Genomic DNA, 14,104 nt, shown 5'->3' with positions numbered 1-14,104 from the left:
TCAAGGGTCAATTGTAAATTCTTGCCCATGAGAGTTTGCAAGGTTTCCTAAAATGTATTCACACTTCATGACAATTGCATGTTTCTTATTGCTCTGATGTCAGCATGCAGCTTGTGGCATAATCAAGCCTCACTGGACTCACTTTCCCCTCATTGTTCAGCAATCAAGCTCTGGATCTATACTCCAAGAAGAAACCAGATGATTGTCCAACTGGGTAATACAGGGTATCATAATCTGGTCAGCATATCATACACAAAACAGATTTTTAAATACAGAGGTCTCCTTAACCCATGATGCAGCCTAAAGAACATGAACACTGGCCAAACTTTCCCTATGGACATAAAACAGGCCATCGCGTATATGGTATTAGCCATTACAGATCTTTAAATGTTTCAAATGCTTCTCACGGATACCAACCATCTTTTGAGTGATACTGTCACATTCATTTTGTCCAAAGCAACTCTCTAAAGTGTCTCTCCATCATCTGTAGAGCTAAAAAAAAGTCTAAAGTATTACACAATATTTCTTCTCCTCTTTCTTTAGAGTGCTTGTGTGTGTGTGCACACACACGTACGCACATGTTATTTGCCTACTCCTGCTCTCATTATTGCTGGTGTAATAAAAAATAGAAGGAGGAGGCAAAATTGCACTGAAGTCAAATTTTGCACAAACAAGCAAGCGTCTTGACCCTGTCTTCTCTTCCAAAGTTTTCTTCCATATGAATTCTTTTCGTTATGACTACACTTTTAATTATTTTTCTTCTTCTCTACTTACCAGCTTCATTTTTCTCTCACTTTGTTTAATCACACTGTTTGAAACTTCTCATTTCCACCACTTCCTTCTCTAAGTGGACTTTCAATTATTTTTTAGTTTTCTCCCTTTCCCCTCTCCTCCTTTCTGGTTCATCTGAAAGTTCTCCTCCTACCAACTTCTGAACTCTTTACGCTTTACCTGGTTTTCAGTCTATTCTTCCTTACAATTGTTGCTGTCTCCATAAGCACAACCTTTAACTTCTAGCTCACTGCTACTCCTCCCCTCTCACCCTGCACATCTCCTAAGCTCCCTTATGTCACTTCCCTCCCTCCACTTTCCCCTGGGCCATTTCTAGTGTTTTCTTTTGCCAAGGAATATACACATCGTGTTGCTGCAAACCTCTCTTCCTCACCTGCTTCAAGATCACCATTCAAAATTTCAAACAATGAAAAACTAGAAAAGCACTCTGAGAGTGCAGACCTCCGCCAAGCAGCTACTTTCCACCGATGGTCTTGCTCTTTGATTGAGATCAGTGATTTCCACCCATACGTATGCATGCTGAAAAATCACCCCATATATGACCATACGTGGTCGGACCGGACAAGTTGTGGGACCGGACTAAAAATTTACTTCCACAAACACAATAAAATCCCATAAAATAAGCATAAAATACAATGGCTTTTCAATAAATATTTTATACCAATTTTTGAGGTAAATTCTCTAAAGCAGAATTCGGCGATTTGTTTCATGATTTGTCAACCAGAAGAAGCGCGCAATATTCTATCACACGCGCGATGTGAAACTTGTGCGCGTGTCTGAGTCAGAAACAACAAACTTCAGTTCTCTAAGTTCTCTAAGTGTAATTACGACAAAAATTGATTTTGTCGCTTTGCTTTGGAAGAACTGTTAAGTATCACTTACAGAACCTCATCATTGTGTATTGGAATATTTTTATTGAGAATGGCAACGTGAAAAATTCATCTAAATCTCAACTTCTTAAGTGTCCGGAAACACAACCCCCATCATACCAATATTCTAAGTCTTACCTCTGTAATTGGCAAAGTCTTGGAAAGCATTATCAAAGATCGTATCACACAACATCTAGAACAGCAAAATCTGATCCACAGGTCACAACATGGGTTCAGGAAACGAAAATCTTGCCTAACAAATCTTCTCGAACACCTCGAAGTCCTAACCAGGCTCGTTGATGACGGAATTCCAGTAGATGTGGTGTACTTAGACCTAGCCAAAGCGTTCGACACTGTACCCCACAACAGACTAATTGCCAAGATCAAAGCTCACGGGATTGATGGAAAGGTGCTAGCCTGGATTAAGGCGTGGCTAACTGGAAGGAAACAGAAGGTTACTACGCAAGGAGCTGAGTCGGACTGGGAAAGTGTAACAAGTTCCGTCGTTCAAGGCTCAGTGTTGGGACCACTCTGCTTCCTTATGTACATGAATGACATACCATGTGGTATGGGTGATAACTCATTCATTAGAATGTTTGCTGACGACACTAAGATAGCACACCCTGTAGGAACAGAAGAGGATATCGAGAACATGCAAAAAGACATCGACAATCTCCACTCATGGGCTGGAAGGTGGCAAATGAGGTATAATGCTGACAAGTGTGGAGTGATGCATGTGGGATACCACAACCCACATCACACCTACCACATGGGGAATGCCACATTAAGAGTAATACCAGAGGAAAAAGACCTGGGAGTACTGATACACCAATCCCTCAAAGTCTCAACCCAGTGTGCAGCAGCCGCAAAAAAAGCAAACAGAGTCCTGGGAATGATCAAAAGAAGCTTTCAATACAGAAGTCGAGAAGTTATCCTAATTAAAAAACTCTACAAATCACTTGTAAGACCACACTTGGATTACTGTATGCAGGCCTGGTGTCCATACCTAGAGAAAGACAAGAAAACACTGGAGAAAGTGCAGGCTAGGGCCACTAAACTCATCCCCAACCTAAAAGATCTACCTTATGAAATCAGACTCAGAAGACTCAACCTTACCACTCTGGAAGTCAGAAGGAAGAGGGGTGACCTCATTCAAGCGTACCGCATCATAACACAGTTAGACAACATCGACCCAAATTCCATCTTCCAGAAAACAATATATCAAGGTACCCGAGGGCATTCCCAGAAACTTGCTAAGACACGTCCTAGACTGGACGTAAGAAAACACTTCTACTAGGGTGTCTGTAGCATTTTTGCAACTTTTGAAATTCTATGGAAGGTGGATTATAAACTATTTCATATGAAAGAAAAATATGTCATTAGCATATATTTCAAATTTCATGGCAAAATAATTATTCTATCTCGAGAAATTCAACTTTCAAATCACTGCAATATTACAACTTTTTTTTGACGACCACGCACGAAAATGTGTCCAAATCATGTTTGCAAACAAGGCCGGTAAGTAGCATTCGCGTGCAGATCGCCAGCGACCGGTTAATGAGCGTACAGCGGATTGCTAAAACGCGTAACCAGCGCAGAAGCCACTCCCCCTCGTGTCGTCATAATACATGTTGTGCGTACGTACACAGCGCTCAGCGTTGTGAATGAATACGTAGCGCATGCATTCCGGCCCAGCCAATATCGGCGGACGAGCTAGCGAGCGTGCATTTGAGTGTATCATTGTACTACCTACACACTGTACACACACGCTATATGCGCTACACTACGTACGTGTGTACACACGTACACAGCTGGCTACTGAATGCGACGACTACATAACACGTCGATGCTGTCGAGGTCTATGGCAGTTCATGTGAAAATGTTATATGGCTATTTAGCCATGAATGCCACTTTACCACCATTCGTGGCTGAAGAGTATAGCTTACCAAAATCGTTGCTTGACCTTTTTTGTCGATTGGAAGTTCAGTCGTAAAAATCGGTATTTGTACCTACCTTCCACCGCGGTACCGCTTCACAATTGACTTGCCTGATATGGTGCGTTGTGTAGCCTAGGCCTATCTGTTGTGCTGCATAAGATCGCGAGAAAGACTGTAACTCGTGCATCGTTAGTGCACTTTTCTACTGAAGTATTAAAAAAAAAAATATATATATATATATATATGACTCTACATGGTCATTCGTTTGGATTGTTAACTCATACATTGTAGGCCTGTTATCAATCCAGTAATAGTACCTGTACTTTGACTACGTTGAAACTGATGCGCCAGGTGGTTTACGAGCGTGTTACATACATGCACATTGTGAATGCTGGGCAATCGTAACCCCATAGAATTCAGTGCTGTAGAACTATCGCAAGCGAAGCGACGTGACAGCTAGCAATTCTGCTAGCTAGCTAGCTCAGTCTGTTTTCAGTGGCACGGGTGTGCGCGCGCGCACGTACTCGTAAGTAGACACACACACAGCGATCTAGCGAACTACATTGCAGCTACGTAGCTACCTTGTGACGGTAGACACACTGCTGACCTACACGTGTAGGTCCGTGAGATACACACACACACACACACACAGTGCGTGAGGTAGCTGCATGCGCGCCATGTGGCGGCGAATGCGTGTAGATTTACATATGTATGAGCGTATTTGCTCGGACGTTACTATGGTTGTTGCATACGAAGCCACGCCTAACACGTTCGCTGAGATCAAAAAGTTATTGCAAGGGGTATCTTCTAGGCAATATCCCCGGTCCTAGACGTGGAGCTAGCGAAAAACCGACCTCACCATCGGATTCAGCATATCCTAATAAACTACTCGCATGCCACACGCTGGTACAAGTAGCGCAGCAGACGCCGAGATATCGAGATAGGTGTGATTCTAACGACATTTACACCAATTTATCGTCGGAGTCATGTACCAGCGCTTTGATAGATTATGGAGCAAAACTTCCTCTTTCATATGATACCAAATTTGTTAGGATTCGATAGCGGCATGGACTGGGGATTTTGCAATAAATGCGATTTTTTAGCACAAAACGCGGGGTCAAAACAGCGTAGGCGCGCGACTCCATTGTGTTCTATGGGGCTTGCGTGTTGTAAGATAGGGGCGCGTTTTGTCCGAAGGTTGGCAGTGCGCGATCAGACACCCTACTTCTACAGCCAACGAGTGGTAGACAGCTGGAATAAACTCCCAGAAGATGTCATCCAGTCACAGACACTCCTCACCTTCAAAATGAAATTGTCTAAATTGGGTTATTAATGGGCTAAAAAGCTCCCTAAACCCTGCCACACTCGCAATCTATCTACGTGAAGATGGAGGTGTGGCACTTAAAGGTAAATTCAAGGTAAATTCAAGGTAAGAAGCCTTTTGTTATGTCATAACCCCTCATCAGCTACACGTCGCTCCTGGCCCTAGTAGAAACAGAGCATGCTTTAGTGCACATATGAAAACCTTAAAAAATGTGCAGCTTGAAATCTACAGTTCATTGACCCTACCTACATTGTACCTGTCAAAATATAAAAAATCCTTCATAAAATCCATAATAATTTCTGGATCATTGCCATAATTTAATCATCTGTTTCTTGTGCCATTCTCAGTCTTTCCTGCAACAAAAGTGCATGTTTCATCTAAACCTGTGCACGACCTTTTGAGTTATTTTGAACATGGACAAACCATTCTGTTAGGTCCATGGACAAACCAACGGTAACATTTACAAAAACATAGCCTCCTCCCTTGGCGGAGATAATTACAAATGAAATCCTTATCCGACAAAGCGATCAATAAACACAAAATACTACAGGACTAATTAAATTACAGTACAGTTCTCTGTGGGCGAGAACTAGAATGAGAGAAGCCAGTCGATTCTGGCACTATACTTTGGCAAACTTCAGTAACTAAATCTACTCACTGAATCGTAGTTGCTGTTTTGAGCCGCGATATGATGAAGACACTGACACTGAAGTTGACAGAGATGGCAAAATTCTACCCACCGATGGAGGAGTCGCTGATGCTGTCGATCCGCCTGTCAAAGCCCTCACACACTGCAAACGCGAGAAGGTAGAGCAAACCCATCGCAATCCAATTTGGGAGGACATTATTGCCACTACTGGTGAGTGTTTTCATAGCTGACAGCAGACAAGCGTGGCAATTCTGGCTCAACTTCCAGACCCCAGCTAGCAAGGACCGCAGATTCACTTCCGTCGTTCTCTCCTAGATCCTTCATCAACTTCACATCCAGATGATCATGATGTGATGTTGTGCTCTCTACGACTTCAACCCGCCACATACAGGGCCACATACACAGCTAGCTAGCTTGCTCATCATGCAAGGGAAATCTGACGAAAATTGCGTAATCTCCACGAAACGGCTGGGTACGGTGCTAAGTAAATGCATGACATAAATGATCGTGCACAGTCGAAGTATCTTATGTCAACCTCAGTGTGTGTGTGTGACAAATTTACGGGCAGGCTGAAAAAAAATCTGCGGTCCCTAGTGGCTAGTAATACGCAGAATTATTGTATGCCTTCGTAGAAGTTTGTGTTCTTTGTACCTGGCATGCTAATAATTATGGATTTGCTCCTGAGATTGCAAGCCTGGTTCAACTAAAATCCAAAATACATGTACTTGAATACCCTATAAAGCTGTGAGAAAACGTAATGAGAAGATAAACTTGATTGTTTTCCTGTATATATGTTATATATATATATATATATATATATATATATATATATATATATATATATATATATATATATATATATATATATATAGCGAAAACTTTGAGCAAAGAAAATGGGTTTTCATCGGGATTCGAACCCGAGACCTCCGGATTACTAGACCGGTGCTCTACCGACTGAGCTATTGAAAGCCCTAGATCGGTGTTCATCCCAAACCATTAACTCTCTTTGCTCGTGTGGTCAGAAGCTATAGTGTGTGTATGTGTGCCACACACACACACATTAACCTGACATAAACCCAAATGATGTAAATCAACTTTGGAATAAATGTGAGGGATCGCCGAAGCGATGCAGCTTTTTGTAATATCGTCGGTAGAGCACCGGTCTATAGTACTCCGGAGGTCTCGGGTTCGAATCCCGATGAAAACCCAATTTCTGTGCTCAAAGTTTTTGCTATTTATTATTACAATTGTTTCTGGTCAGTTTTTCCTTCCTTTTCCTATATATATATATATATATATATATATATATATATAAAATCTTAAGAAAAAATATCAATAAATTTTATCATGCATTGATGATAACAACATAAAAAAATATATGTTTTTATCGTGATATACATAATAGCATAATGACCCCATACATCGAAATAAGCAGATTATGCAAGACTTGATCAATATTTCAGACCTTGTGTAAAGTTGTTCATGGCTTCTTGTACTCGTATTCATGATCTTTCATCTTCCGTAGTCTACTTGTTTGAGTATGATATTTACTTATGCATGCATGACTTTTTTTTTTACATGAAAGGGGAGGTAAATTATTTCTCCTTACCTAATGTAAGAAGAAAAAATATGTGTAGCAAAAAAAAAGGCTGCTGAAAACTTATCGTTATCCAATAGTGGAGAGCCAATGGAGTATATAAAATGGAGTCAAAGGGGGTCTGAGCTTTCGATCCTGTATGGTAGAATCTTAGTCAGAGGCAAACTGACAAACAGGCAGGGAAAAAATTACATTTATAAGGACTACACACAATAAGATTAACAGTCAGGGGAGGGCTAGGGACACAGAACAAAGAAAACAAACGGGGAGGGTTACGGAGCCCAACAGGTAAAGGGAGGGGGTTTAAAGGAGGGTATCGACAGACAAAAGGCAGAGGATCATGGAGGCAACATGTGAAGGATGACGATAAATAGGGAAACAACATCAAACAAGATAAGGAACAACAGAGAGATAAAGAAAGGAAAAGGGTGAAAATAAAAGCAACAGCTAGAGTGGGGGGGGGGGGGCTGAGTAAGCAGCGAGCCCATACCTGGTGTACCAAGAAGAGGTAACAAATTGAAAGTGAGCTAGTCAACCAACAACAATTATCAAAGTGTATATAAATGCAATAAATATCAATACTAATAATAATGATAATAGCAATAGAGATTATAATAATAGATATAGTGATATAGTGATGGTGATGATGAAGTTTGAGGGATGTATTATGATCAACCAAACCAATTTTATTGCCGGTACTTGGTCAAATTCTCTCTCTCAATGGAAGTTCTTTTCAGCAATCCACCATGTATTGTCACAGAGAACAATGGAGAGCAAATATATAGAATACATGTCTTACAAATTTGCAGACTTACTTTTAAATTTCATATGAACAAATATCTCTATCAGCCCTTGACCTAAAAAGGCAAGCATCATTCCAATAACATCCTTTGTGGGAGTTATAACAGGTCAGGTATATGCGCTCAATCAATTTCCTGGAAAATTATTATCTTTGAGAAGATTCATTCATTTTTATTCTGCATTGCAAGATATTATTCATACATTCAATGCCATACACTCATGCAGGTCAGCAATAACAGAGCTATACACGACTGTGATGGGGGCATTGTGGGATACTACATGAGATTTACCTGCCGCTTTATAAAGAGTGTACAATATTACGCCTATTATAATCAAATGGTTCATTTGTGAAGAAAATCACACAAATGTGCACAGGTCTAGTGTTTTTTTTTTAACTCGTCTTTTTTTTTTTTGTCTAAGGCCCCAAGTGAAAAAAGTAAATGATGAGTATTTGAAAAGGAAAAACAAAAATGCAAACCTATTCCCGATATGTGAAATTTTTCTTGCTTTTTTAATAGAAAACTAAAGTGTACATCAGATTGTTGATTTCAATTTTGAAAATGCAAAATCTCTCTCACATGGGAGGGGGCAACCCCTATTGCTTAGTAAGCCTACACAGTGATGTCTCACAAGAGCTGAGATACCACGTTTTAGCAATTAAATTATCTGTGAATTCTTATTTTTCTTATTTTTTGATAGGAATAAAAAGACAAAAATTTCACCAAAAGTTACTCACCAACTCCAAGTTTTGCCCACCCCCCCCCCCCACATCGTGAAAACGGATCGACGCCACTATCCCATCGAGCAGAAAATACTCAATTAACTTATTTTTTTTTTTTTTTTTTAGCCATTACAAAATTTACATTCATACTACTAACTACATATTCAACTGGAGTAACTACAGTGTAGGCCAATATATTAATAACTCCAGAGTCTCTAGTTTAGGGCGCCAGTAGGTCTATAAGTAGGTGTTGTGGAGTTTGAATAATATGAAATTTTGCCGTCAAAGGTTTAGCATTTTGATTAGTGGTGGGTATTTGTAGCATTTTCGTTGTACATGGTATTACCCTCATTCAACAATTTAGCACCACAGTATTCATGCGCAACATTTGCATGATGCCAGCCTGCATGCTATGGATGAGTTTCGAGTACAGTACATGCAATTGCATTGCAGCGCAATTGTACAATACCTTGGCACGTGTGTTTTGTAGACGTTTTTACAGAAACTCCGTTGCATCTGTATTTCCGTGAAGCTTTGATTGGTAAGAATGAATCTCAAATGTGATCATATACCAGGTTAAATTATATGAAGGGAGCTTGTAGTTGATGTTGGTCTGGAGATATGTCTCGTATCTTCCTTTTAGACAATATTCAAAAGAAGATGCGATGATACTGCATCGCTATCGTCGATGTGCAGAAACAGTCCCACGTACCCCCTTTCTTGCTTGTTGTATACACACGAAGAGACGAGATAAATATTTGCACTTTTAGCGCTTGTTGGATCAGCTGCTTTTACAGGTTAGAGCTAGCTGGTGCGCTCTCCCTGGCATGGGGATCACCAATCGTTTATCGAGGGCAACTTTGTCCTAATAAATTTTCATCTCGTAAGTAAGGCAGACCATTACATTGCAAGTATTTAGTAAAACTGGTTGTATTTGGTAAAACTGGCTGAAGATAAGCCAAGGTTAGGCTTGTTGAGTTGATTTGTCAATCAATGTTCAAGAGTAGAGTGTGCAGTTTATGTGTAAATTGATTATGACATTATTTTTTGTATTTATTGTATGTTTATTTTTGTTACATTTTCATTGTTGTTATTTCAGTATTAATAGTTCTATAGATAATGCTTAGATTTATAATGATATATGTCATGTCAGTACAGTTGAACCTCTATTATCCGGCCTCCCTTTATCCGGATCTCTCTATTATCCGGACGCAATCTCGCCATGATTTTTTTTAATAATTACGGGAAGAAAGGGGGATTCCCAACTCCTTGAGAACTCCTACCCAAACACACATGAATTACATATTACTTCCAATATGATTAACATACATTGCATCAAATTTCCTTCCAAATTGCTTACCTTCAGACATTTCAACATCCCGAAACATCCCCAAATGTAACAATGAAAAGGTTGCAGTATACACATTACTACATGTGGTACTACAATGGGCTACATCAGTACATGTGTATGTATATGTACATGTATAAAGCATTGAGTCTCCCGTATCCGGCCAAATCCCTTATCCGGATGAGCCCCGGTCCCGACTTGTCCGGATACGAGAGGTTCAACTGTATATTAATTATATGAATAATTGATTTATTTTATGTTCAGAGTCTATTTACTTTTGACATAGATCTATATGCAGACAATTTTTAGTTTGTTTTCAAATTGTGTATGGTATCTAATTTTTAGTCATTTTTGTTATTTATAAAACAGGAATTAGATTTGTTTATGTTATTGTTAATCCTCAATGCTACTTTTTTTTTGTTTGTTCTGATATGCTTCTGAGCAACAGCAAAACATTTGCTGTTGCAAATGCAAATACAAAACATAAAAAGTGACAGAATAATAAACTTGTTGAATGTGGTCACAATCTGGAAGAAATTATAAGAACATTAACAAGTCTAGTTGCTTTTGCCAGCCTAACCTTGGGGCACTGCTCCTTGTACACAGTTATTGCCAGCCCAGATTCAATGTTGCATACGTAGCATATTTTTATTGTCTCGCCATTTTTTATATGATGTAAATCTAATGTTTTTGTATCATATTTGCACTGATTTACAGAGGTATTGTTTCTTGAGTTGGTCCAATTAATGATTAGATAAATGAATGAATAGATAAATAAATGAAAAAAAAATGATTATGATGATGATAGTGATAATAATGATGATAATATTAACAATAATAATAATAATAATAATAATAATAACGCTTAAATGATAGAGGACATCGTTGGTACCTTCCACTGAGAAGATATAATAAAACTTGATCAAGGATATTGATCTGTGTTGTATTTGTTGCCTTGAATTTTCCGCCTTCAGTCATTTGAATCTAGGTACATGTAAAGCTTGGGCAATGAGCAAATGTCTGGGATGTCTAGTTTCATTCTTTCTGCAAGAGGCTAGCTACCTACAAGGTTTGATATTTCTCTTGATGTGATGAAATGAGATTTTTAAAGAAAAGATAAAGACTGTCCCTGATTTGAGACCTAGACAAAAATGCAATAATGTTTTGGCCTTTTCGGATGCATAACAAGTAAGAATCTCCAAGATGTCAATGTTGATAGCCATGGAACATTTTTCATTCTTTCTTTTTCACCATAAATTTGTAATATCCTTCCCCCCTCCTATCCAAGCCTGTAACTGCTCAATCCTGTCAAAAGTGTTGCCCTCTTTCTTGTAGAATGTTAAATAGAGTACAAATTGATTGATTCTAATGGAGGACATTAAATGTAACTTTTTCTAAAAGTTTACACGAAAATAAAAGTGTAGCATCCTAATATTATGAATATTTACTAACACCGATGTAAATTGTGGTTGCTTTACATTGTTTATGACACTAGTTGATGGGTTACCCTTTTGAATCTAGACAGATTCAAGATAAGTGAATTAAATTGTATCCTCATATCACTGATTTTGAAAACAATCCCATATGTGGTAAATTAAAATGACATGGTGAGTAAAACAAAAAATTCTAACAGACAGAGTTTAGACAGCAAACTACCATTACTTTGTCCATAGCCAGCTCTTCCAATATTACATTGTCTGTTCTCATAAAAAAGAAATGTTTACATTTTAGTGCAGTCCTTTAACTGAAATTATCTAGCATATTTTGCATTTTGTATTCTGCTTTTACACAATAACATAGTTAAGATAAATGATTTTGTATTTGTATTGTTTTATTTTGTACAGATTTTTTGCAATCTGGATCTGGATCAGTTCATTTGAAAAGTATCATGACCTAAATGTGTCCCCTAGCATTGTTATCCTCATGCCTGAATTCTTCTTTTGATTGCAGAATCGTTTGGAGAAGCCCCAGAATGGAGGAAGAGGAGGTTCCAGCTGCTGTGAGGTTCAGTGGTCTCCTGGCACAGTGGGACAAGGACCAGGGTTCTGCTACCTCACCTGTGCCAGTCCTCACAGGGTAATAGCTCTCTGCTTCTATGACATGCTCTCCCTATCCCACACAACTGCTAACAATCTCTTGATCTCTTTTGATACAGGACCAAGCAATGTTCAGTGCTGGTTTGTGTTGATTCAGTGATGTCAGAGCTTCAATAAAGTTGTAGTTGAAGTGCATTGCTGAATTTAGTGCTTGGCATTTAAATGACATTACCTGTCCAGCCAAAAATACATGTGGAATTTGCAGTGTGATTTGTATATTTCTCTCTCTCTCTCTTTTGTTATACCCCCGCCAAACGAAGTTTGAAGGGGGTATATAGGAATCAGCGGACGGTCGGGCGGTCGGGCGGTCGGGCGGTCGGTCCGTTGCAAATCTTGCGTCGCGAACTACTTCCTCAGTTTTCAACCGATTCCCATAAAACTTGGCACAGATGTGTGCCTTGGGTTGTAGATGTGCAAGACGTATTTTTTGACAGTACCCAAAAGTACGTTGCCATGGTAACGGCATATTATGGGCAAAAATGGGTACAAATCTTGCGTCGCGAACTCCTCCCACAGTTTTTGATCAATTTTTATGAAATTAGGTACAGATGTTCATCTGAATATGTTAATGTGCAAGACACATATTTCCGCAGTGGCAAAAAGTGCGTTGTCATGGTAACGGCATGTTATTGGTAAAATATAGGGCAAAATGCTTCATGGCAAAACTGCTTCATCAGTGTTCTTCCAATTCTCATGGAATTCATATTGAATGTTTGTCTTAGGATATAGGACAGCATGACACATTTCTTGACAGTGACAAAAAGTATGTTGCCATGGTAACAGCTCACATATTATGATCCAAAATGATGGAAAATTTTGTGTTGCAAACTACTTCCTCAGTTTTTGCCCAATTTCCATGAAACTTGGTACAGATGTGTGCCTTTGGTTGTAGATGTGCAAGACGCATTTTTTGACAGTACCCGAAAGTACGTTGCCATGGTAATGGCATATTAATGGCAGAAGATCAAGGAAAGATCTTGCGGATTTAACTACTTCCTCAGTTTTTTGACCAAAGCTTATGAAATGTGGCACACACCTTGATCTTGGTGGGAAGATGTGGAAGACATATTTTTCGGACGTGTCGGAAGCTGCGTTGCCATGGTAACGGCATATAAATGGCAGAAGATCAAGGAAAGATCTTGCGGATTGAACTACTTCCTCTGTATTCGACTGAAGCTCATGAAATGTGGCACACACATTGGTCTTGGTGGGAAGATGTGCAAGACATATTTTTTGGATGTGTCGGAAGCTGCGTTGCCATGGTAACGGCATATTAATGGCGGAAGATCAAGGAAAGATCTTGTGGATTGAACTACTTTCTCAGTTTTTGACAAAAGCTTATGAAATGTGGCACACACAATAGTCTTGGTGGGAAGATGTGCAAGACATTTTTCGGACGTGTCGGAAGCTGCGTTGCCATGGTAACGGCATTTAAATGGCAGAAGATCAAGTAAAGATCATTCCTTGGGTAAGACTGTCGTCACGGGGCGGGGGTATTAATCACCTTCAGTGATATTTCTAGTTTTTTTCAATCGTCAAATGGCACTCGACCTGTGATGTCCCTCCATGTTTATGTCCACAATTATTAGCCTTCCTATTGTAATAATTTCATGAGCTTGAAATCATGGGGGTATTTCTCCATTAGTTCTGTCACAACTATGGTGTGTCACATTGGTATGTGAGAATCTCCTAGATGACAATAAATAAATAAAATATTTTTAGTGACTGCCATCATTACCCAGTGATAACAACCCAGAATGGATGAAAGAAAGGATCAGTTAGTTTGACAAGTTTCATGGAACTTTGCCTTGTTGCCATCATTATCAATCAATGATATCTTTGCCTTTCCTGATTATGTGGACGTATTCCTCATTAGGTGTGCACATAAATGACTATAAGCGAGCAAGAGTGTATAATGTACTGTATACGCCAATTATTTCGCAAGTCTAAATTTTTGGGAATCGGGAATT

General features: G+C 39.2%; 2 protein-coding genes across 2 annotated transcripts in view; one reads left to right on the top strand and one right to left on the bottom strand.

The window, feature by feature from the left end:
• LOC139734012 (peptide methionine sulfoxide reductase MsrB-like) overlaps positions 1-5,803 on the bottom strand; it is a 46,760-nt gene extending 40,957 nt beyond the window's left edge. Inside the window, exon 1 of the mRNA XM_071644819.1 lies at positions 5,581-5,803. Coding sequence (XP_071500920.1) covers positions 5,581-5,767 — 187 coding nt within the window. The 5' untranslated portion in view covers positions 5,768-5,803. The remainder of the gene's footprint in view (positions 1-5,580) is intronic.
• Positions 5,804-9,143: 3,340 nt separating this feature from the next.
• The window catches only part of LOC139733966 (DDB1- and CUL4-associated factor 1-like), a 41,670-nt gene continuing 36,709 nt past the window's right edge, over positions 9,144-14,104 (top strand). Inside the window, exons 1-2 of the mRNA XM_071644779.1 lie at positions 9,144-9,231; positions 11,989-12,114. Of these exons, the coding sequence (XP_071500880.1) occupies positions 12,011-12,114 (104 nt within the window). The 5' untranslated portion in view covers positions 9,144-9,231; positions 11,989-12,010. The remainder of the gene's footprint in view (positions 9,232-11,988; positions 12,115-14,104) is intronic.

This window comes from Diadema antillarum, unplaced genomic scaffold, assembly GCF_040938485.1.
Source record: "Diadema antillarum isolate AM-2024a unplaced genomic scaffold, OU_Dant_1.0 seq00000507_RagTag, whole genome shotgun sequence".
NCBI classification, from domain to species: domain Eukaryota; kingdom Metazoa; phylum Echinodermata; class Echinoidea; order Diadematoida; family Diadematidae; genus Diadema; species Diadema antillarum.
The sequence above is the reverse complement of the archived record's forward strand: the minus strand, read 5'-3'. Positions and strand labels throughout refer to the sequence as shown.